At 39.0% G+C, this 26,337-nt stretch overlaps 1 protein-coding gene across 1 annotated transcript in view; it reads right to left on the bottom strand.

The window, feature by feature from the left end:
- The window catches only part of LCP1 (lymphocyte cytosolic protein 1), a 58,119-nt gene that overhangs the window by 15,067 nt on the left and 16,715 nt on the right, over positions 1-26,337 (bottom strand). Inside the window, exons 3-14 of the mRNA XM_012782711.3 lie at positions 18,587-18,674; positions 17,400-17,563; positions 17,094-17,223; positions 15,607-15,739; positions 13,145-13,226; positions 11,206-11,371; positions 9,407-9,549; positions 6,808-6,903; positions 5,360-5,555; positions 3,160-3,238; positions 2,173-2,287; positions 1,239-1,372 (exon numbers count right to left, since the gene is read on the bottom strand). Coding sequence (XP_012638165.1) covers positions 1,239-1,372; positions 2,173-2,287; positions 3,160-3,238; positions 5,360-5,555; positions 6,808-6,903; positions 9,407-9,549; positions 11,206-11,371; positions 13,145-13,226; positions 15,607-15,739; positions 17,094-17,223; positions 17,400-17,563; positions 18,587-18,650 — 1,502 coding nt within the window. The 5' untranslated portion in view covers positions 18,651-18,674. The remainder of the gene's footprint in view (positions 1-1,238; positions 1,373-2,172; positions 2,288-3,159; positions 3,239-5,359; positions 5,556-6,807; positions 6,904-9,406; positions 9,550-11,205; positions 11,372-13,144; positions 13,227-15,606; positions 15,740-17,093; positions 17,224-17,399; positions 17,564-18,586; positions 18,675-26,337) is intronic.

Raw genomic sequence — 26,337 nt, forward strand, 5'->3', positions numbered from 1 at the left:
AAACATGGAAACTATAAGGTCATAAAAGGTATATACACTGGATAGAGTTAATGAAACACTGGAGATTACCAAAAGAGAGAGAGAGAGAGAGAGAGAGAGAGAGAGAGAGAGAGAGAGAGAGAGAGAGAGAGAGAGATTATTGAACTTGAAGCCACAGCAATATAAATTATCCAAAATAAAACAGAGAGAAAAAAATGAAACATAGAGCACTAGTGAGCCCGAGGACAATTTCAAATGACAAAATATACATGGTACTTGGAGTCCCCTCAAAACAGAGGTGGATGGGTACAGAAGATATATTTGAAGAAATGAAAGCCAAAAGTTTTCCCAATTTAATGAAAAGTATAAACCCAGATGCAAAAAGTTCAACAAACCTCAAGCACAAGAAATGAGAATGCACATCATAATCAAATTGCTTAAGACTAGTGATAAAGAGAAATCTTAAAAGTAGACAAAGAAAAAAAGACAGATTACACACAAAGGAACAAAGATAAGAGTGACAATGGATTTCTTGTTGGAGACCATGAAAGTGAGAAGACACTGAAAACTGTCTTTGAAGTACCAAAAGAAAAAATCATCAACCTAGAACTCTATACTCACAGAAAAAAAAAATCTTTCAAAAATGAAATAGACTTTCTCAGAATATAGAAGCTGAAATAATTCATTACCAGTAGACCTGCACTATTAGAAGTATTTCAAGTAGATAGAAAATGACACCAAATGGAAATCTAGATCTATACAATGGAAGGCAGAACACCAGAAATGGTAAATATGTAGATAAATATAGCATAATTTCTCCATTTAAAAATATCTTTAAAAGGTAATTGTTATTTTCACAAATCAGTTAAAAGTAAAAGGATGGAAAAATATATGACATGTTAACCATTAATCGAGAAGAAGCTGTCGTAGCTATTAATATCAGAAAAAGTAGATTTCAGAGAAAAGAATATTACTATGCATAAAGAAAGTCACCCCATAATGACAAATGAGTGATTAAATCAAGATGAAGCAGTAATGTAAAATGTTTATGAACCTAATAACGGAGTTTATCAATACCTGAAGCAAAAATTGATTGAACTGCAAAGAAAAAAATAGCAGGAAAATAAAAAATTCTTTGGTTATTAAGTTGAGCTTAAAACATAGTTTTGCTGAATTAAATCACACTCCTAAAAATTTGCTAGAATTTTTCTAGGTGAATAAATTATTCAATAAAAACTCATCCCCTTGATTTGTACTACCTTCTCATTAGCTGCCAGATCAAGGCCAATGTTAGAGTGCGGTTTCCTTCATTGAGGTCTTGTCCACCAATGCCAACCAGGGAGAACTTAGCTTGATTCTTCCCCAATTCCACTGCATAGTTACAATTCTCAAGCTGTTAATGAGCAGAGAGGAAAACAATTCAATGCCATTATCTCAATTATCGGATAAAATAATAAAAATAAAGATATGAAATGAAATAAATATGATCGGACTGAATGATCTCTCAAGTCTCAACTGGCACTGCAATTCTAGGATGCTAAATTACAGAATTTTCCATCTTTTCTTAAATATAACTCCTCCCTTATATCAAAAATATTCATATTCATTCATACATGAATAGAGAGCCATCCTTAGTTACCTGCCTACAATACTTCTAAAGTAGCTGAATTCATGGAGACTGACATGGAAAATTTGGATTCTCTATCCTATGCACACAAAGCAGATAAACATGTAGGACAGATATTCCTGTTGCTACTCATGGATCATTAAGAGTCACGGAGACAAAGAATGGTAAGGAATGGCTATGTCAACCCTGTTGTTTCAAAACAATGTTCCTACTGTGTTAGCAGTAGACAAACTATTTGTACAAGTCAAGCTGTCAGTACAAAGCTCCAATTATTTAGAAATTAGAATGAGGATCCTGCAGAGGTGAAAATCCCTGTGGCTCTGCTTGCTCTAATTGTCTTAATTAGAATTTTTACATGATAATGTTTAAAGACATCCAACATGGAATTATAAATAAGTAATCAACTGAAATAATGGACTCACTTTAATAAAACTCTTCACTATAATTTAATACTGGGATAAACCTTACTTATGTAAGTTTGGCCACCTGATTAAGTGTTCAGAGAGAGCTCTTGCAGGCTCATGACTTCACCTGCCTCTTGGAACACCACAGTAGTCACTGTTTACCTTCTTCATATTGCCCCCCAGTTTGGGGTATGGTGGTTTGTTTACTCTGTTCCAGTCAACAGGGACTTTAATCTTTTCATAGAGCTGGAAGATGACCAGGGCATCTGATAGGTCACTGAACAAAACAAACACAAAAGAATTCTCAGTTATCCAACATTTATTTGGGGTCTACAATGGGCCATGCACTTCCTTATATATGAGCTCAAAGAACATTCATAACACCCTGCATAACTGGAAATAGTGGCTCCATCTTTAGAGGTGATGAAACGACAACTCAGAACTCGGAGAATTTGCTCTCCCCCACCCCTTTTTTATGAGACACAGTCTCGCTCTGTTGCCCAGGCTAGAGTGTGGTGGCGTCAGCCTAGCTCACAGCAACCTCAAACTCCTGGGCTCAAGCAATCCTGCTGCCTCAGCCTCCCGGGCAGCTGGGACTATAGACATGTGCCACCATGCCTGGCTAATTGTTTCTATTTTTAGTAGAGACAGGGTCTCACTCTTGCTCAGGCTGGTCTCGAACTCCTGAGCTCAAGCAATCCTCCCACCTTGGCCTCCTAGAGTGCTAGAATTACAGGCGTGAGCCACAGCACCCAGCCCATGTGACTAGCTATGCCCCTTTAGCCAACATATGCTGTCTGCAGGGAAAGAAATACGGCTTTAACAAATGGCATAAGAGACACTTCACTGCAAACCACATTCATTGTTTTGCCTGCTTGAGAGCAGGTCATAAGCTTGTGATGTACAGTAAATTTGTTATTTTGCTGAGGTATGATGTTTGTATTAAGCACACAGTAAGGTTGGTGCATGGAAGTGAGTTTCTCAGCTGAACATACAACATCTGAAGCTCAGTTTGGTACTCTCTCCCTTTTCATCAAGGTATACATGGGCATTTTGCAAAGAAAGTACACATCATAGCAGTATTTGAAATCCTATGGATCTTTCCAGGTCTCTGTCTCACATTAAGAATGAGTCCCAAAATATTCTTACCTGTACAAATGATTGACTCGAGGGTTAACGCCCAGGGAGTTCATCCAGTTCCTAAACGTCCTCTCTTCCCTTGTCTCACCTAGATTAATGAAGACTGATTACCTTTGAAGCCCCCAGAAAACATGCCCTTTTCATGATCAAAGTTTAACTAAAGAGGCCACAATAAAAACTCAGAGTAGAATGAAATAACTAAATTAAATAAACCCTATTGGATTTGGATGAAGTCTACTATTCTGTGTTAATTTCTTTTTCCATTTCAATTCTACAAGTATTTCTATACCATCTATTAGTAGTGGGTGAGATCTCATATGGGGTAACTGTTCAGCTGGCCCTCCAAGAAAAACAAGAATTTTTCCTGGAGAAACAAGAATTTTAGGCATCAAACAGAGATCACACAAGTTAGAGGACTCACAGATGAGGCAGATATATTTGCTGTTTGAGTTGAGACAGAGCAGAGTTGAATGGGCTAAATGTGGATGGGGTGAGATTTGGGCTTTACCTTGTTTGACTAGCAAAATCTGTATGGTAAAGAGGAAAGAGCAGAAGACTAAGGGTGATGGCAAGGGGTTAGGGTTAGGAGATAGTGTGAATGTGCACACAAAGGGAATGACAGGCGAGGTCTCTACAAACAGCACCAGGAACTGATTTGTCGGGAATCTGTGGTATACAGTACACAGAGATAAGGCTGTCTAGAGGTTGGAGCCAGAATCAGGCATCTCTGCATGCCAGGTAGCATATTTTAGTTGATATATTCGACAATGGCAGTCATTATGGGTTTTTTTTTATTACTATAATAAATTCTTGAGCAAGGCAGAGATATAATGAAAGCAGTCCTGAGACGTGCCTGGCGGTAGTGTGCAGAATTGCTGAAAGGTAATATGCATTTGAATTAAACACGCAGAGGGGAGAGCGTTTGGCACTAGCACATGGGACACATTGGAGTGTTTGATGAATGGAGGAATAGGCCCCTAAGACCTATTAAAATAATTGGAGTATGAGGTAATAAGAGTTCAGAAGAGCAGAAAGGAAAAATAACAATCCTGAAGACATTCCAAAGGAGGAATTATTAGTACTGGCTGATTTAACAGATTTAGGGGTGAAGGAGAGTAAGATGTCACAGTAGACCCTAAGGTCTTCAGTTTTGGTGACTAAAGAAAAAGAGTGGTGTGATTAATGGAAATGGAGAATTTCTAAAGGAGAGCAGATGGGATGGGAGGCAGGGTGGGAAGGCAATGGTGGGGAAGGGGAAAGAAATGATCGATTCTGTTTTATTATATATATGCTGCAGTTCAAATGCTAGCCAAGGATTTAAACAGGAATATTCTAGAGACAGCTGAAACGGGTGATTAGTGAGCTTGATATATAGATTGGGGAGTCAACAAAATACGTAGCTCCCTGACCATAATTTATCAAATGATACAAATGCAGGAGTGTTGGAAAATGATTGATATTGCATTTCCAGCTAGAGTAAAGCATTGTGGAAAAACATCAACCAATGCTTTAAATCTGAATTTCATTGCTTGGGTGACATTCATTTAATGTTAATTTTGACTTTATTTATTTATTTATTTTTTTGTCTCAATATTGGGATTAGTTCATGATGGAAAAAAAAAAGAAAGTAAACAGCTCTGGCACCTTTACTTGGTAGAACCTGACTAAACCTATATGCTTTTTGTTGAATCGTAGGGTGTTAACCTGAAAAATACAACTGTCAGGGATTCTGCCTCAAAACGCTTTTCTGTGTCCTCCATAATCCAAATCAAAGGAACACAACAACAACAGAAACTCAATAAGCACATCCTAGCATAAGTTAAATATTATTTTTAGATGGTGAGTAGTGGCAATTCTTGCCCCTAGGAATTAACGCGCTCCATTAAGTACCTAAATTAGGTTTTTGGAGCTCAAGATTTATTTCGTGCAATAATTAAATGCATTATCTTCCCTAAAACATTTAATTCTGATAATGGATGAAGCCTATGTATAATGGATGTAATATAATGGTATTTGATTATTCCTGCTTGGCTGTAAATTGACTTGATGAATCTATTTACTCTCTTTGTTGTGTGCCAGGGAATTGATGGCTTGTTTGCACGTGTGAGGGGTTTGTATTTGCTCAGAAAGTGATTTCGAATTGCTATTGAATTAGAGTTGTGAGTGTTTTTTTTTTTCCAAAGATCTCAAGCAACTAGTTTAGAGTTACCTTCAAGAGCCCCCCAGTCGATGTCCTGGTTCTCTGGTTTGTGCAGAGCAGGGTATCTGTTAAAGAGATTGGCAATGAAAGCCAAGTTCAACTTGGGGTTCCCTCGGACAACGTCTGTGGCTGTGACAAACTGCCGGCAGCCCAGCCTCTCCGCCTGCTGCAGCATGCACTCTGCCCTCTGGATGTCATCCTTCTCCTGCAAAGGAAAAGGACATCTCAAGGCTGGACCGAGGCTCTCCAAGCACACAGCAGATATGTATAAGGTGGAAAAGAAACGGGCATCCCACTGAAATCCTTAGTGTTTATCTCAGGTGGACACTTCATAACAGCACATTATTGCTTATATGCGCCTGAACCCAAAGCAGAAAATCACAAGTGAAAGGAATCTCAGAAGTTAAATAATCAAGACCTCTCATCTCTGTACAGAAGAATTTCAGATGAATGATTTGTTGCCCCATTTTGACAGAGATTCAGCAGATTCCACAATCTTATCGTTTGAGTTGATCTTAATTATTTCCAACCATTAAGATTCCTTTATATTATTTTTTGCACAGACATCATGTGATTTTGTCTATCAAGGATATTTATTTATTAATAACTTATATTCCCATTTCTAATTCATAACAGATATTTGCACCTGCTAATAAGAACATGTGATTAGTTGACCAGTTTTGCCACCCTGAATTGGTTGTACTCACAACCCAAACAAAATAAATGTTATCAGTTAACCTACATATTATCATTGATAAATATATAATATCAATCTGACTTTTGCAGACCTCAGATTGAGAACTGTTCATTTCACATGCTCAAGTAATTCTAGAGAATCTCCAGTCATATATAAGCAGACTCTTATAACAAGACTAAAATTTTGTTGAAATATGGTCCACTGTCATTAAAATCTATGCAAACACCAATTTTCAGAAAGTAGAACTTTAAACTAGAATTATTTCTTAATATGATGCTTTACTTGATAACACTACACATTATACATTTCATGAGCTTTACTTCTCATTTCCTTTTACTTCTCATTAGGAATGAGTTGACTTCAACATTAACTCATTGGATTTAGCTCCAATGATATTCAATGAGGCACAAAAATGGGTAAGGTGACTTCTTAAGATCAATATTAAAGTGGCAGCAGAACTGAAGTTTTAACGTTCAGACCCATGTTGGTGTTACACAGCTTATTAAATGTTCAATGATGGACATATTGAAGTGCCTGGCATCTGCGTGGCATTTAATTAGTATTAATTTCTTCCTTTAACGTTTTATTTCCAGATTCAGTTTCCATCAATTATTATCCATCACTGTTAGCAGTTTTAACAGGGCTTTAGGCAGAAATGGCCACTCATGGAACTCCAGAGCCAGGGTCACCTAGAGCAAATGAACTGCTAGTACAAAGGCAGCACCAGGCTTTCTAAACACGGCTACGGGCACGGCCTTACCCTCAGTCCTGACATGTCAATAACAACCGCAGGAACACCTTCTTCATCTCCTTTTGGAGCCACCTGCTCAAGCAGGTGGTAATAAGCTTTTGAGTCCTGTGAGAAATTAAGAAATTACAATTTCAAAACAGCACAGCTAATTACATGCTTAGCACAATAATAATTTCCCAACAGCAAACATTTTGTTTCTTATTCAACTATCACTCAAGAATGTAACTTAATTAACAAAGCTACAAACATTCACTGATTTGAATGTTCTATTTGTCTGTTTAGATACTATATTTGCTTTTCTTTTTAAAGGGAATGTAACAATTAAAAATACAAGACATACACAAAAGGCAACCCAAAGAAGCAGATATTATTCTGTTGGCCTTAGGGGAGAGAAGCAACTTATTTTCATGTATTAAATTGTATACAGAAAAAAAAAATATATATATATATATATACCTTTATATTGCTGTAGAAGTCAGTCAGCTAAGGTTTCATTTAAAAAAAAAGTGACAGAAAGAGGAAGCAGAAGTTTAAAGCAGAGTTTAAAAATACATTTAAATAGACAATCAGCAAAAGAAAAATAAAGATTTCAAAGACAGAAGGTTGAAGCATTAACAAGCAATCTTTATGCAAAAGGAGAGATATCAAGATGACAAGTGCATTTAAGGTTTATTTAGAAGCTAGAAAAAATGGTTAAATTTAGTTATAGCAGATGGAACATAGGTATTGAAATTCTCAAGTTTTCTTAGTTTTTGGGAATATGCTTACTGACAAAAAGACTTCTAAGAATCATGGTCTTAAAAATACAAATTTTTTTCTCAGTCAATGAAAGCATACAGATTTCCAGGTAATTTGTTTAAATTATTTTAAAGCATCATAATTTCTCTTAAAGATTGAAAAAATCAGCTGTTATTTGTTTTTAAAACTGGGGAGGGTGTGGGCAGAGGAGAGCTCACCACTTTTGGCATTAGAAAGAACAAAAGAGTTCAAGCCATTGATGCTGCACCTGGGAGAACTGATCTTCATCTCTCTTCTTTCTACCTTCCCCTCCACCTACTTTTCACCGCAGCTGTTTTGAAGTCAGTGAAAATTCCATGCAGGTGTTAGGCACCAATAAAATCTGCCTATCACGTGTTATATCTTATTAGCTTGGCTAATAGTCACCTCATTTCACCTGACCCTAATAAACCTTTTTCACTCACTCTAGAGTGGGCATTCTCCCCACCTTTGCTGATTTTATGTGATATAAAGACATTTTCCAAAGGTGCTGGCTACTCAGACATCACATAACAGCACTGACTCAGTGGGATGCAGCCGCTCTGGGAAAACAGGCACAACCACCGTATAAGTGCTTAGCTTGCCAGTTCCTGTCTCGTACAAATACTTCCCAAAGTCCAAAATGGTTATTTTTCTAAAGAACACAGCCTTTTAGTGATCGGAAATCAGGTGAACATATGGTTGAGATAAAGCAGCCTAATTTTGGCTGAAAAGTTTTATAATAACAGAGCTTCACTGCTGAGCACAAACAAGATGACGACATCAGCTCCTCCCAAACCCCAGTGTGGCTGGTGGTGCTGGAAGAATGTTCATAACCAGTGAAAGCTGTGTGGCTAGAAAGATGAATTTAGCTCAGATCCTAATGCCTAGGGGTGTTCCATCTAGAAGCCTGTCTGTAACTGGCACAGCGCCGGGCACACCCCGAGTTCCAAACCCCACTGGGTGCACGTGCTGCAGCAGCAGGAAGCTGTTACTCAAAGAAATACCAGCCTGGGTGGACTCTTGGTGAGTCACATGACCTTTGCTCTCTCTCTCTCTCTCTTTGGGGAAATTTTCTTTAACTTTTGAGAAAGTGAAGACTGAAATATTTTCCTCATATTGCATCCCAGCATTTTGTGCCCTTTCCTACTAGGGACTGCTTTCTGCCATTGCTGCTGCTCCAGAAGCTCTTTCTATAACATCTTGGTCCATTTGTCATCAACGTCAATAGCGGTTTCCTTTCACCTTGACATGGAACTTTTCATAAACTTGAAAACTACAGTGTCTGCCTGCCTCAGCCTTTCCCCTTGGGGATCTCTTTGTCTCAGTTTCCTTATCTGTAAAATGAGAGGAGAGTAATCCTCACCTCATGGGGTTGTTGTGAGGATTTAACGAGGGAATATATGTATAAAACAGTGCCTGGCAGGTAGCCAACATCACATTTGCTATTATTAGTGTAATTAAAAGAGTCATCTTCATCTAATATTTTAAAAGCATCCCCATCTGATGCTCCCATTTATAAGACCAGAGACATTACAGTCCTGTGTATACTCTCTTTCCCAGAAAAGCAATCTGATCTCTTGCCCTTCCTCTATCTCACCCTTGTCCCTCTTCGTCCTGATGTTGACACTCCAAGCAAGACCCACCTCCCTTCAATGCTGCATTAGGACTCTGGGCAGATCTGTGTGTGGCCCGGCCCTGGAGATTTTTAGAATAGCAAGTAGATCCAAAATGGCCCCAGACTAACCCAGCTTCTGAAGAGACGAGGCCCGCATCTTTGCCTTTTCTCCATGAACGCCCAAATTCCCCTTCACCGCTGCAGTTAGTCATGTTCAAATGACAATCCTCCTACCTTGATGTCAGTACTGAAGTTGCTGATTTTGTTGCAGCCCGCATTTTCCAGGTGGTAATTGGCCCACCGCAGCAGGAGCTCTTCAGGGGAGAGTTTCATCAAATCCTCCAGGCTCTCCCCTTCTCTCAAAAGAGCAATCAGAGCTGAGGAAGCACAAAAACCAAAGGAAAATAAATACAGAGAGATGTTTGGGGGACTAGTTAGCACTTTCACTGGGCTCTACTGGAAAGCTAACGACAGCAACATTACCTCTTTGGCGTAAAGGTTCTTATAGTCTTTCCCATGGAATAAACACTTTATTCTCCCAAAAGAGGTGTAAGCTACTGTAACCTTATTTATCATTCCAATTTTTCAGATGGAGAAGACAAGAAACAATGAATCTCAATGCTATATTTAGAACACCAGGGCAGAGCCATGACAACAATCAAGGCTTGGAATGCTTTGCTGGGTCTGTCAGACCACATTTCAGGAGATAACAACACTTTTGCTTTTAAGACATCAATTTTGTAATAACAATAAGGTTTGCTTATCTAGTCCCACAGGTGTTTTATATTTCCAATGCTTATCTGCGTAATTACAGCAACTTAACAATGTAATCAACTCTCCTCTATGTTTCCCCAGATGAATAAATATTTTTTGCTCAGTTAAAAGGTTTTAGCTGAGGTCAATATTTGAAAATCAATATTCTTTCTTGTGGGTTCTAAAATCCGTATTTGCTTCTTTTTTTTTTTTCCTTCTTTATATTTTGTGTAATATATTGGCTTTAAAATGATATCTTAGGATTCTTCATTGGTTATTGTGATTTGGACATATAAATAAAACGTATGCATAACTAAAGATTAGGATTTGTCTATAGATTTCTTATTGGTATCTGAAAACTCGAAGGTAACGTTGTGTTTTGTATGATATTTATCAAGACCTGCTACTTTGTCTAAGCAGCAGGGCTGTCAGTGTTAATATACAAATGGGATAGTGAGGGAAGATAGAATAAGATTGACAGCTACACATTTAGTTGAGAACTCTGACACCCTAAATGTAATTTTCTAAAATTTCTGTAATTCTTTAAACAATTTATATTCTTTGATGTATATATTTAAGGTGTATAACACGTTTTGATATATTTATCTTGATGCACATGTACATAATAAGGTAATTACTATAGTCAAGCAACTTAGCATGCCCATCACCTCATATAGGTAGCTTTCTTTTTATCTTTTTCTTTCTCTCTTTTTTTTTTGTGGTAAGAGTATCTAAAATCTACTCTCTTGGCAAATTACTAGTATACAACATAGTATTATTAACTGTAGTCCTCATGTTTTACATTAGATCTCTAGATGCATTCATTCTATATAACTGTGACCTTGTATCCTTTGACCTGTATCTTCCTCTAAAGTCTTGATAAGAAATAAATCAAGCTTCTCCTAATCTGGTGCTGTCACTGTAGTGTATGAATGTGAATTGCTTCATAAAATAAATACAAGTTAAAAGTTATCTTATTTGTTATGAAGTATCTAAAGGCAAAGTGAGCTCTGAAAAAAGCTCTTGAGGTTGGAGTCCCAGACAGTTAGACTGAGCTATGTGCCCCAAACGAGCATTATTATTGGTCTGTGGTCTTAAAAAGCTTTTGCTCTGTCATTTAAAAAAGTCTGGTCAGGGTGATAGAATCTTTTATGTTAATGCCATGGAGTCAACTTAACTGTAGTTTTCAAAACTTTCCGACGTCTTCCCCCCCCTCCAGTCCCAACCCATGCATTAATAGAATTCCACGCCATTAAGAACACTGGAGACTTTGCTCTTACCTTCATTTCTGCTGAGTTCGATGTCGGCAAACAACCCAATCTTGATGACTTGCCACAGAAGTCCCAGGACTAGATAAGGCTTCCCCTCCTTTAGGTCCTCGGCCCCTATGTTAACCACATGGCACCCAATGGCTGAGGCAGAGTTCAGAGCCAAGTTCAAATTTTCCTGAAGGAGACAAAGTATGCACGTTTTATTCTTTGATTACTGATTGGCATCAGCAACAGTGTTTCGCTTCTGGAAAGTTTACAGGTCTAGAGGCATGGTCTTCACTAGTTTTAACACTAAGAAAAAACAGTGAATTAATAACTCAAAGAGAAAATCCAGTAACCCAGATACTGTGAGGTTAGGTAGCAGCCTATTCAGTCAAACCAGCACCCTGAGCTGAAGGCTCCTTCTGGTCAGTGTGAGACTAATGAGTCTTATGTTTTCCCTTCTAGCTCTGTTGATGAAGCCCACCCACATGACATCTCCATTAGCCAGAAATAAAGGGGCACCTTTGAGAGAAGTCAGTGTCCTGTCACTGGCTATCATTAATAAGACAATTGATGTAAATCAAGGTCATAAAAGAGAGTAACAGAATAGTTTTTTTATTTTTTATTTTTTTGAGACAGAGTTTCACTCTGTTGCCCTGAATAGAGTGCCATGGCATCAGCCTAGCTCACAGCAAGCTCAAACTCCTGGGCTTAAGCGATCCTCCTGCCTCAGCCTCTTGAGTAGCTGGGACTATAGGCATGCGCCACAACACCTGGCTAATTTTTCTATTTTTAGTAGAGACAGGATCTCGCTCTTGCTTAGGCTGGTCTTGAACTCTTGAGCTCACACGATCCACCATGCCCAGCCAGAATAGCTTTTTGACTTGCAGATTGGTTATTAAGGAAATTAAAAACAAAAAAAGATACAAATCAAATTCCTGGAAAAAATGGAATGTTTTTTTACTGGCTCAATTTATTGAGTATCCATAATAACTGGGGAAACTGAGCACACATATACACAGAACATTATATGTTCTTACCACTAACAACAATGTAGGTACTAACAGTTGGAATAGAGTAATGAATTTTCAGTCTAGAGTCTACGTACTATTCGTGGGTCCATAAAAGAGGAGGTATCAATGTCAGAGATATGTAGAAGTCGTTTTTATGACAAATTACAAAGCAAAGGCCACCAGTGAATTGAGAAGGGAGCTATCAGAAGAAAAGCGGATTCTTGATGTCGTGCTCAAATGACAAGTGAAAAATACTGTTTCTGCTATGGCCGAGATTGTGAGTCAATTTAACATTAAGTGCATTCATATATGTTTAATCACTGTTCTCAATTTGCTTACCACTTTCATTTTGAAAGCACACAGGGTTGCTTAAATCCAAACAGGAGATATTATATTGTTCATGATGTAAGAAGGTAGACATGGCTTCTGAGCAAGGGAATTACAATTATGTTAAAATACTGGAACATAACATAGAAATACAGCTTACTTACTGTGGTTTACTATTCCAGTTAATCAACAAATTGAAGGAATAAAAGCAAGTTATATTTATTACACTTGTGGCTATGGCCAATTTCACTATAAAGGCCACTAGAGTACTTCCCGTTTTTCATCTCACTTCTTAGAAAGGCTTATTTTTTCAGCTAAAAGGCTATGTATTTGGCATCAGCTCAAAGATAAATTGTAGGGAAAGTTTGAGTTAAAAAATTTAGCCAATGTGAATTTTATTCCTAAGTGGCCAAAACGTATAACCCCTCAGCTACTAACATTCCATCAGCCTCCTTTCTCACGCTACAGAAACGTATGCCTCTGTTCCCACTAAGTATGACAAATCACCCACCCAGAGACTGGGTTTTGAGAATGATCTGTGAGTACTGGAAAAGGCTGACTCAGCAGTTCTGGAGCTCACACGTTCCAAGCAAATCCTACATTAAAGTAATGGTGGGAAGACATACCTGAATGGTGAAGGGGGTGAGCTTCTTTTTGTTGATTGTTCTTTCATCAATTGTGTCTGGCACTGATAGGTTGATCATTTTACTGAAAGAGAAACCATTGAATGAAAGAAGCAGACTTCTGAATAACAGAGCCCAAGAACACTGAATTTAAATTCGAGCAATACCATAATCAAACAAGACAGCAACATAATCTGTGCTTCCCAGTGTTTATATATAAAAATCAGTTATTTCATTTGGCTAGATTCAAACTATCTGTGGGAAAGGTTAATGCTCTTGAAGCCATCCTAATAGACTGGGGTAGGAAATGAAGACCCCACTTGACTCAATCACCTAAAATCTGCAAAATGGTCCTGCTTCCCTTAGCACATTAGGGAATTCTAGGTGGATAACCAAAGCAAATCCCCCCTAAATACAAAAATTGTCCCCACTATATAAAAGACTACCTATACACTTCTGAGCTTATATAATATCTACATTTCTATTTGAAATCTGATCAAGCTTTATACATTTAACTGATCATATGATAACTTTTTTGTATCCTTTGCTTATGTGTGTGTTTGCATGTGTATATATATATTTAAATAAAAGGCACTCTACTGCAATTTAGGCAAAGCAAACTTCTAAATATCATTTGAAAAATACAAAACTAGTCATAAACTAGCAGCTCTGGGAGATGGGGGGAAAGGGAAGGAGTGAAAAGAGTTGACTTTTTATTTTATTTTATTTTATTTTTGAGACAGAGTTTCACTCTGTTGCCCAGGCTAGAATGCCATGGCATCAGCTTAACTCACAGCAACCTCAAACTCCTGAGCTCCAGCGATCCTCCTGCCTCAGCCTCTCGAGTAGCTGGAACTACAGGCATGTGCTAACCATGCCCGGCTAATTTTTTCTCCATATACTTTTAGTTATCCATACAATTTCTTTCTATTTTTAGTAGAGACAGGGTCTCGCTCTTGCTCACACTGGTCTCAAACTCCTGAGCTCAAACGATCCACCCACCTTGGCCTCCTAGAGTGCTAGGATTACAGCAGTGAGCCACCGCGCCCGGCCAAGAGTTGACTTTTAAAAAGGTATATAACCTACTGCTGCCTTGAAAAGCATATAATCCAATCATAGAGATGAAATACATGAATATAAAAAGTATATAACAATCCGCAGCAGAGCATTGTAACAGTTCCCAAAGAGCTACAAACACGTCCTCTTAAGAATTCAGTGTGGGGAGAGATCACTGGAGGATGGGATAGGCCAGAAAATGTGATGGTGAGGGGGTGGGGGGAGCTGGGGAGAGCATCTTAGGAAAGAAAATAAAAGGCAGAGCCCCCATTGCATGTTATCAGCAGGCGTGCGAGGAGGAGAGTGGATGTGTTCGCTGATGACTTCAGTCACTCCGTGCCCTGTGCCGAGTCCTGATGAGTCACAGGGACTTGGGAGGTAAAACTAGAAGGACATTGAAGAAAGACCATTGGTACCTTGGGTGCCAAACTAAAGGCTAGAATTTTGATGTTTTGTGTGGTGTGTTTAAAATAGCAGTTGAACCTTTTAAAAACAAAATCTTATGAACAAACTAGAATAAATACCAAAAGTAGAATTGCTCTGGTTGGAACAGAGGAGGGGAGTCACACCTCCTTCCCTTTCACTCCTGAGTCCCCTCCATAATGAGCGTCTCAAGCCACCTCCCTAACACGGTGGCCTGCGGTGACAGAGAACCTGCAAGGCAGGAGCTACAGAGGCATTTTCAAAGACACCAGCCTGAATTGACCAGCACTACATTTAGAGGCCTCCCGTGGAGAGAACACATTTTCCCTTTTCCAGGTGCCCTCAATACTTATGTTGGGTATCTGTGTGCACCACTCAAAGGTTTCTTTGCTTAAGGACTACAGCTTGTACTGGGCTGCTGCAGTTATCCTGCTGCTATTATCAATTCTATCTGCTCCCATGGTGGGCCATGTTCTTTCTGATGAAGCAAAGTGGCATATATTCCAAAAATATATTGCTACGAAAATTGTCCCCATTATATAACAGAATATACATTTCTTATATAACATCTGAATTTCTATTTGACACCTGATGAAACTTTATACCTTTAATTTATCATCTGATAAACGTTTTTATATCTTTCTATAGTCATCATTAAATCAGTACTTTATAAATTTCTGCCACTTAAGTACCTAATACTTTGATCACACACCCGGAGCTTTTGGCCTTATATTACTATACCTCTGTGTTTATGTCCATAATGGGCATTCCCCCCGTCCACCCAAGCAATAGTAGTTCCACATTTCTCATTAAAAATTGCTTTATAAATTATTTTGCTCTATTGGACCTGGCCAAGTGGAAGTCCAGAGAAGCATTCTAGGTGCAGCTGAGCACCAAAGGCAGTTGGCCTATGACAAACATAATTAATTGTTGGTCTTCCAGAAAATGGGCAATTCTTTGTAAGCCAAGAAAGAAGTATTATTTACCAAAGCACAATGCCATCTCCAACAGCATTAAAGAGATCATTTGTGTTTGGATTCATTGGGATGACATGCCGACAATCGGGATCATTTTCCAGGGCTTTGTTTATCCAGTTGACAAAGGCATACTTTTCTTCCTCTGCAAGAAAATGATTAAAATGACTTATTTGCAAAGTGAAAATCTGGTATAAACAAAATTATCCATCTGGATCTTAGATTCTCATGCCCAGCAGAGACAAGACAATGAGAGTTTATCTGGTCCATTATCTTATGATCTCCTATTCATTAACATTTAACAATCTCAGATCACTTGGGAAATAGGCACCAAATCTATGTTCACTCCAAGTTATAAAACATATAGCAAACACATTTAAAAACTATAGTATACATATTGCAGATATATTACATTTAGAAGTAAATGTATACATAATCTATATTTTCCATATATGTGTATATATAAATTAAAAGTATAATCTATATCTATATATAGACTTTAAATATAAATGTGGTCTAATGCTTATAAAACTCAGTGTTCTGCCGTTAGCACTGTTGATTTAAATGTTGGATGACATGGACAATACAGTATCTCTGAGCTTCTTTATACAATTATAATGAATTTGCTATAAAATGAGATCATTTGTGATATAATTTTTCTTTCCTAACAGTAAAGCTGCCACAAGTGATTTTAGAAGTTTTAATAAAACCTTACATTATGCCTTTATAGCCTAGCACTGTGTTTCCCAAATTATCTGTCACTGAAAACAACAGTGTCCCTCAGAGAAATCCTGAGTCACAAAAGTTTGGAAAACACTGCATAGCGTATCAAACTGTCTTAAAGATTCATGACACATATTTGATATGGCAAAGGCTCTGAAAATTCCTGTATTTAAAAGTAAAAGGCAAAACTTTGTCTTAGCAACTATCGATGGTGTTTAGCCACGAACTTCTCTTTGAGATCAACTAATGTCTTGAAGAACTCAGGCTGGGAAATGTTGGGTTACTGCACTCTTTGGGCCATCGGAAGTTTCCATTAAGGCTGTTGAATGGCAGCCCTCAGAATAATTATACAACTTTCTTCCAAATCACTGAAAAGACAATTATTTTGACCACTCAACAGGTGTTAATAATCATGAAGTTTGAAGATAGGAGCTCAAGTAGCTAATTTTGTCAATAAGATTTACAAAGGAATTTTGGCAACTTTTAATGTATTTTGTTGAATGCTGGTGAGATCATTTTGTATTGGACCCTACCTGGATCTAGAATGGCTCCTATATTACGTACCTGACCCGCATACACCCAGGAAAGTAGGTGGTAGTCCCTAAGGTCGTGTTTGCTTCTTTGTTTAGACCGCCCAGGTTTGAATCCTAGGTTTAGAATCTGTGACACCAGAATGCATGGATCCTTTCTACGCGTCGCCCTCTCCCCTCACCCTCAGCAATCGCATCATACCAACACCCTCTCCGCCTCCGCTCACACCCGCTGGGACAGCCTACCTGAATAGGAGTGTTGGGTGCCAACACTGGACTGCTCTGAAGTACCGCCTATCGCGCAAATCCCTTCCTTCTTATTGATTGCTTTCCTAAAGGACTTGGCAACATCTGCGCTTTTTAGGCCATGAAAAATCTGCAAAAATATAATGTACTTTCAGTAACCCACGCAGTCGTCAAGAAAATCACAAACAAAAGAATACGTGATGTTGCCACAAGGAGGGCGGGAATGTCTTTCTGGGTGTTTTTTTTCAAACTGAATTAAAGTTCCAAGTTTCAAATGTGTCTCCTTGCGTTCTGCATGGTACTCACCTTGATGAACTCATCAAAGCTGAGCCTTCCATCTTTGTCCAGATCACCTGTAGCCATCAGGTTTTCTGTAATTTCTCTTACTCTGTACCCAGGCAAAGGCAAGCAAGCGGCCTTGAACAAGTCATTCAGCTCATTGCAGCTGATGTATCCGTTGCCGTCGGTATCTGTAATGCGAACAGTGTACTGAAGCTTCAGGGGATGTCAGCTTTTAGAGAGGCGAGGGAGGACTAGATGGGAGGTAAAGGGACAGGGGAGGCTATCATTCAGGAGTCAAGGCCTGACCCCATGAAAAGGAATCTCACAAAGAGGCCTGTTGCTATTGGATACGGCACCAGCATCACTCCCAACATCCACAGTAAAACAGTCATGATAATTTCAGAACAAAAGTTTTATAAGAAACCTCTGTTTCCATAAGGAACTCTTATAGAAATTCTTTTTTTTTTTGAGACAGAGTCTTGCTCTGTTGCCCAGGCTAGAGTGCCGTGGTGTCAGCCTAGCTCACAGCAACCTCAAACTCCTGGGCTCGAGCGATCCTCCTGCCTCAGCCTCCCGAGTAGCTGGGACTACAGGCATGCGCCACCATGCCCGGCTAATTTTTCCTATATATTTCTAGTTGTCTAGGTAATTTCTTTCTGTTTTTAGTAGAGACGGGGGTCTCGCTCTTGCTCACGCTGGTCTCGAACTCCAGACCTCGAGTGATACTCCTGCCTCAGCCTCCCAGAGCCCTAGGATTACAGGCGTGAGCCACCGCACCCAGCCTTATAGAAATTCTTAAACCATAGGCTTAGTGATCAAGAGTAAGAGAAAATATGTAATAGTATTAAAGGAAATCAAAGAAAGTAGATGACATATAAAAGAAAATGCTACAGGTGAGAAAGAGTCCATATTCCATGTTCTGATAGAGAAAGAAGTAGTTTCTTTCTTTCTTTTTTTTGGAGATGGGGTCTTGCTGTGTTGCCCAGGTTGGTGTTCAGTGGCACAGTCATAGCTCACTGCAGCCTCAAACTCCTGGGCTCAGTTTTCTTGCAGCATATCTATCAAAAATAAGTTTTCCCACTCCTCTAACCAATATCACAGGTCTCCTGTCACCTCTGCTATTTTGTTCATGTTACCATTTCTTCAAATCTATCCTGGAGCTATTCAGTGAAGAAGAGGACAGTGCAACTTGAGGTACTGGGTCTACTCACCAACTTTGGCAAAAGCCTCTCTGAGCTCCATCATTTCCTCATCAGACACCGATCCTCTGGCCATCTTTTACTGCTTTAGGTAACAGATCTGGGGAGGAAAAGAACATAAGGGATGTCTTTTGTGCATCTTAATTCTCAAAGTACTCAGTTAACAAGCAATTCCCACTTATTAAATGAAGAAATATTCTTCTGCATCCTCCCCCAATTTATAACTATCTTTCCAAAATGTAAGTCAGAATAAGTTTTTTCTCAACCCTCCACGTGGTGGTCTCCGAAGAAGGCCCTCAGCAATTTCTCCCAGCCCCACACACAGCCCTGTCTACCAGCCCCGTCTCCCAGCCCCATCTACCTCTTGGTGTAAGCTCTCCTTGGTGTAAGCTCTCCTTGGTGTAAGCTCTCCTTACACCAAGAGGTAGACCTATTTCCCTCCCCTTGAACATGAGCTGATTTTGTGACTGCTTTGAAAATTAGCAGGTGGTAGAAGTGATTAAAGTTCTGGGAACTTCTGCTTCCTTCTTCTTGGAATGCTCACTCTTGGGATAGTCTCTTGGCACCCAACTGCCATGCGGTGAGACATGCAAGCCACATAAAGAACCCAATGAAGGGGAACCAGGCGCTGTGGGTAACAATCCCCACTGAGCTCCCAGCTGACAGCAGCAACTGCCAGCCCCCCAGGTGGGCCACTTTGGACCTGCTGGCCCATTTGAGCTCCCAGATAACCACAGTAGCAGCCAACATCACAGGGAGCAGAATTGCCCAGTCAACCAATGGAACAGAGAGAGATGATGAAGTGATTGCTGCTTTAAATCACTGAATTTTAGAGTAGTTTGTTACACAGCAATATACAGCTAAAACATTTAACTTTTACATAAGTGTCTTTTTTGGAGATATCTTCATGTTCATATTTAAAATCAATACATTTGATCAAGCCAACAGATACATTTTATAACTTCAAAGAAAGTTAATCAAAGTTCCCTATATATTTAGGTGTGGACAAAGGGAAGCTGTCTCTCTTATAATTCATATATGGGAATCTGAGGCATTTTCTAGGTGTTTTCTTAGCAGAAAGGCTGAAAAACAGGGCTAGTGCTTGAGTAATTTCCCTTTCCCTATGCATTATTGCTGCCCTCTAGTGGGTAGAAGGAAAATGAAACAGAAAATGGATCATACTCGCCACGCCCCATGCTAATCCACGCCAGCATGTTTCCAAGAGGAGCTTGGAGGAAGGTTGCTGGATTTCCCAGCAGGGAGGGGATAAGTGCACTGGGAGCATGGGGGATGGGGAATTTCTAAGTATAACTATATTTTGGACATATCAGTGAAGCTGTCGATTTTTGAAAATATCTTAAATTTGTGACAGGCTATTGTTTTAAATCGATTTTCCTTTGTATATTTTTATATCATTCTATAGTACTGTACTTATTCTTAATGGCAACCAACAGTCACACGAAAAAGGAAACAGTTTTAACACTGAAACCTATAGGCCAAAATGCATTGCACTCAATTTTGCAAATCCATATTCATTATCCACCAACCTACTATCTTGCCAAACACATGTATCAGTGTTTTCAATTTTTTTGTTTCCTCAAGCAGTTGTTTGTCAATATTAGCATGACACATTTACATGCTCTTACATGTAAATAAGAGCAAACAAATAAAAATGACTCTGAGAATCTTTGGTTGAAAAAACCCAACCTACCCTTGTAAGATATTTCCTTGTGACTTTCTTCATCGGATTTGAAAATCACAGAAAGATGTATGTTATTGTATTTCGATTCATTTAAAAATACATTTGGTTATCAATAAAAATTTTATTTTATTATTATTTGCCTTATGTATCCAAGAAGATATTGATTGGTCCATGGGGTTTTCTGAAGGATGACAGAAACGGTGGAGGGCTTAATTGTGTTAAAAAAACACAATCTCAATTATACATCACAATAACCCTAAGAGGCACTGGCTATCTGAATTTCTTGTCTTCTTCTCTTTCTCCCTTTCTTTCTCTTTTTTCACAATGCCTTTTTGCAAAAATAATTTGAGCTAAGTTACAACGCTGTATCCAAACCTAAGAGTTAAATCAATTAATTGATATAATTGGTGAGAAGAAGAGTGTCAGCAACATAAGATGATAGCAGGGAAGAACTTTAATACTTAAGACCATGCTTAAGATCCTGCATGCTTTGCTAGAAGTGGGCTGAGAATCGAGCTCCAAGTTCTCTGGACGCTCATGCAAAGAGGGAAGTATCATCAGTTGTATACAGTTCACTCTATCAACATGAGACAAACAAACCAGTTTTCATAGGGCAGCAGAACTGAGGTCTGATGGCAAAATCTTCACCCAGGCTTGAAGAAGAGGACACGTGGGGGATGAAGGAAGCACAGTTTTATGTTTCTTATAATGTTCCTCATCGCAGGCTGATGGCATAGGGATGTCTACTCCCATTTTACAGAACAGAAAACAGAAACTCAAAGAAGTTAAGCCATGTGATCTCAGATCACACAGCTAGGTAGAGGAGTAGTCAAGACTCCAATTCTCAGGTCTTTTCTCCTCTCCTGTGTTGTCCACTCAGGTTCTATGCCTTCATCCTCCTGTTAGACATTCATTCCATCCTTCCACTCAGCAATTATTAATTAATTAATTAATTATTTTTTTCTTTGAGACAGAGTCTCACTCTGTTGCCCAGGCTAGAGTGCCGTGGCATCACCCTATCTCACAGCAACCTCAAACTCCTGGGCTCAAGCGATCCCCCTGCCTCAGCCTCCCGAGCAGCCGGGACTACAGGCATGCACCACCATGCCCGGCCAATTTTTTTCCATATATTTTTTAGTTGGCCAATTAATTTGTTTCCATCTATAGTAGAGATGAGGTCTCACTCTTGCTCAGGCTGGTTTCGAACTCCCGACCTTGAGCAATCCACCCACCTTGGCCTCCCAGAGTGCCAGGATTACAGGCGTGAGCCACCATGCCCGGCCTAGCAATTATTCATTAAGTATGTAGAACATGTATAGCCCCACGGTAGATTTTCAAACTACAATGTAGTGAGCTTGTCTAGGCCTTCTAGTTTAGGAAGCTATTGATTTCAGTTGTTAAGAAATCAGGGTTTCTATTTTAAGAAATCAGTATGTAACTTTGTATCTATCCCTTAATAAATTCTGTGACGAATTCGGCTTGGCTCTCTTTTACACCCTCCACCAACACTCCACACAGGCATTGACAGAAGGCTCTCCCCTATTATACTATAACAAGGCCTGGTGGTAAAATCTGGTCTAAAGCCCTAGAGCTGTCTGGCCTTTCTTACTTTATTTTTTTTTTAATTTCAGAATATTACAAACACTTTGGTTATATACATTGCCTTTGCACTGCCCAAGTCAGAGTTATAAGCGTGCCCATCCCCCAGACAGTGTGCACCGCACCCATTAGGTGTGAATTTACCCATCCCCTCCTCCCCCTCCCATCTGCCCTACATATGATGAATGTTACTTCCATATGTGCACAGAAGTGTTGACCAATTAGTACCAATTTAGTGGTGAGTACACATGGTGCTTATTTTTCCATTCTTGTGATATTTCACTCCAAAGAATGGGCTCCAGCTCCATCCAGGATAATATAAGAAGTATTAATTTGCCATTGGTTTTTATGGCTGAGTAGTAACTTCACAGTATACATATACCACATTTTATTAATCCATTCATGTATTGATGGGCACTTGGGTTATTTCTACATCTTTGCAATTGTGAATTATGCTGCTATAAATATTTGAGTACAGATGTCTTTATTATAGAATGTCTTTTTTCCTTTGGGTAACTACCTAGTAGTGGGATTACTGGATCAAATGGTAGTTCTACTTTTAGTTCTTTGAGATACCTCCATACTACTTTCCATAGAGGTTGTGCTAATTTGCAGTCCCACCAGCAGTGTAGGAGTGTTCCTATCTCTCCACATCCACACCAACGTTTGTTGTTTTGGGAATTTTTGATAAAAGCCAATCTCACTGGAGTTAAGTGGTATCTTATTATGGTTTTGATTTGCATTTCCCTGATAATTAGAGATGTTGAGCAATTTTTTGTTTGCTGGCCATTAGTGTGTGTTCTTGTGAAAAGTTTCTGTTCCTGTCCTTTGCCCACTTTTTAACGGAGTTGTTTGTTTTTTTCTTGTTGATTTTACTAAGTTCTATATAGATTCTAGTTATCAGCCCTTATTGGATGTGGAGCATGCAAATATTTTCTCCCACTCTGTAGGTCGTCTATTTGCTCTAGTGATAGTTTCCTTGGCTTTGCAGAAGCTTTGTAATAAATAGGATCAGGTCCCATTTATTTATTTTTGTTATTGCTGTGATTGCTTTTGGGGTCTTTTTCATAAATTCTTTGCCTACGCCAATGACTTTCTTGCTTTTAAGTATCTTAACACTTCTTAGTTCATGAGTACTCATGGGATTATAAGATAAATTCACTCATGTAACATATATTTTATGAATGCCTAGTATAAGCCGGGCACTGTTCTTCATTTCAGGTAAGTCATGTATACACCGACCTAGCTAGTTACCCTAAAGCATGAAACAATGTTGAAGGTAAGGAAAATAAACAGAATCCCTGAATGTAAACCTGGCCCCATCCTTTGACACAAGAATTTTAGAGTTTAGAGCACTATAAGAGACAGGTGAGAAATATAAGTATAGGAAGGGAACAAGACTGCATTTTAAGTGTCAAGAGAAGGGCCAAGGAAGAAACAAAATAATTTACTGTGTTGGGTAAAAAAGAAAACCTAAACTAGCTGGGGGTGGTGGTGCACACCTGTAGTCCCAGCTACTTGGGAGGCTGAGGAAGGAGGATCGCTTGAGCCCAGGAGTCTGAGGCTGCAGTGAGCCATGATGACACTGTAGCACTCTAGCCCAGGCACAGAGAAAGACTCTGCCATTAAAAAAAAAAAAAAATCTAAAGAGATCATGATGTAGTGAGAAAGTACAGAAAATGTTTTAGCATAAACATTGCATTGTCTATTGAAATGAAAGACATAGAAAGTACAGGTTTTTTAAAAACTACATTATTTTTAAGGTCATGGCAGGTAGGTCAAGATGAAAACGCTAGAGCATCTGTATCAATATTGTTCTAACAGATTTATGAGTGGAAAGGATCCACTCAGAGAAGCAAAACAGTGAGAAAGTCTTTAAATTCTAAAAATCTAAAGCCCTTCAGTGACTTAACATCTAAAACAATACAGAATTGGATTGAATTAGTTTAAAAGGTGAATTGGAGAAGGGATAGTTGGCAGCCAAAGTTACTGTGACACTGTGTTGCTATCATGCCAGAGCACGGACAAGATATCTAGAGAGTCCCTTTTGCCGTCAGAGTGAGCAATATGTCGTGGAAGCACAGCCTCCCTTTCGGAGACAGGAGGAACCTCAGAAATAATCTATTCCAGTGCCTTCATTTTATGGATAAGGAAACTGAAGGTTCAATGAGATGAAATGCTTTCTCCTTGTGTAAGTTCTCAGGGCAATGCCAGGCTGGAGTCTGCAAATGCAGTCGCTGATAAGCAGAGCAGGAAAAGGATGGAGTTACCATCCGAAGGGCCATTAAGGGCCATCCCTGAGAAGAGACCCTTAGACTAATTGAGCTGAATGTGCAAATGGCAGCAATTTCAAAAGCAGAGCAGCAGGAAGAGGACATGATTACTGTAAAAACATACAGATCAGATCATTTCTAAGAAGGACACTGCTGGGGTCACAATCAAATATTAGGTACTTTACATAGTCTATTAATGTGTTTGGGGGAAAATGCACCCATTTTAATTCATGCATATTTGAGGGTATAGGCTGTGATAATATTTAGTAAGATGAATGAATAGGGATAATTGGTGATGGTTTTAGTGTGCAAATTACCATATTAGCAGCCATCTCTAGGGGCATGGCTGCAGTAATGGGGCACGCTGAGGTTTTGGGGGCCAGATAGAAGGTTCTAGAGAAGGAACATGTTTTCCAGGGTGTGAATGAGTGGTTTCTTCAGCTCTGCTCTGCTGTTCCTGCATTCAGTGTGGACTTTTTTGATGACTGCATCATCTAACTACGCCCTGCCAGCAATCATTTTAGGGTTTCTTGCAAATCAGTGGTAAATTCTGGAACTCCATTTCTGAATCACTACTCATATTAGTAAATCTAAGAAGACAAATCTCAAATCATTCATCTAGGCCATGTCTGGCTCCTAGTTTTTCTGTGAGCACTTAAATTTATCAAATCAATAGTTGTAGAATCCCAAAACATTTGTTCAAAGAAAGTATTGGTTGCTTATTTTTTTAATTATAAAATTATTTTTAAAATCCTAAGGAAATCAAATAATCCCATCCCAAACTGCAAAAAAGCCACAAAGTCTATTAATTCAAGTCAGTGAGTTTTGAGTCTCTCCTTAAAGGGGGTTGGTATTCCCCAGGATGGTAGTAAAAGGGAATTTCTGAGAATGAGTTATCATGAAAGTATCTTAATTCAAATTCCCTGAAGTCTGAATATAGAAATTATTTGCAGGAATTCACTAGTGAACACAGAACTGCAGAATTTACAGAGGGAAATATATCCTCTAAACTAAGTGTAAAAATGTAAATGGAATTTTCTCCGAGGAGTTTCATAATGATAATGAAAAGACTCAGAAAGGATAGAAAAGGTGGCCTGCCCAGAGTGAGATGTTTGTGGGCTGGAATCATTTCTGAACAGCGGGTAGTGGTGTGGTGTGCTAGTCAATATTTTGATTCAATATACTGATGCCCAACTATATAACATGCCAGGATCAGGGAGGTATCTATGACCTGAAAGCATATTGCCAAGGGACTCTTTTGAATGTGCCCCACTCTTCCTGCAATTTGATTCAGTGGTTAAAGTAAAACTGGACACTCAGGACTCAAATTCCTAGCTCAACCTCAATAATTTCAGTCCATATCCAGTGGGAAATTATACAACTTCCAAACACCTCACTGAGCAATGAGTAACTCAAAACAACTTTTCATCTAGAACAACATCAACATTGCAATTTTTAGTATTAGACTGATGACTAAAAAAATGAAAAAATAAAATGCATAAGACTCCAAAGCAAAATAAAATGCCCATACATTTTTTTGAAAGCCATCGAGATTAAGCTATTTAAGTAAAAAAAAACATTGCTTTCACTTAATCCTGTCCTCTTCATTTTACAAACTAGACCATTGCAGGGGATCTTACTTTGAGAATATAATTATATAGTAAATTATATTATATATTTTTGGAATACCATTTCTCCATGATACAGGTATGCCTAACTTTTACATGAAAGATGATTAGGAAAATATATTTTAAAAATGACTTTGTTTTTAAGAAACCAAATGGCCTCAGATGCAGATGGCCACATAAAGGGATTCTTTTTTTTTTTTCCTTTTGTTTTATCATATTATGGGGGTACAAATATTGTTAGGGTTACATATATTGCCCCTGCCATCCCCCCCCACGCCCCCATAAAGGGATTCTTATGAATCCTTTTGTCAAGGTAGGATCTCCTCTAGACTGTCTTTTCTCTCCCTGCAGCTACACTGATTCTCCCAAAGGCTGCTCCAGAGCACAGAATCTTATCTCTGCAGTCTCTGATGTCAATGCCGCAGGGAGGAAGGCAGGGGGAAGGCTATTCACAGCCTAGACTCAGCGGCTCTGCTCTGACCCTATCTACCTCAGGCCGGGTAAACACCATGGGAAGCCACCAGACCGGATTGCTCAGGACTTGATCTATCTCACATTGCC

Source organism: Microcebus murinus, chromosome 13 (genome assembly GCF_040939455.1).
Source record: "Microcebus murinus isolate Inina chromosome 13, M.murinus_Inina_mat1.0, whole genome shotgun sequence".
Taxonomy (NCBI): domain Eukaryota; kingdom Metazoa; phylum Chordata; class Mammalia; order Primates; family Cheirogaleidae; genus Microcebus; species Microcebus murinus.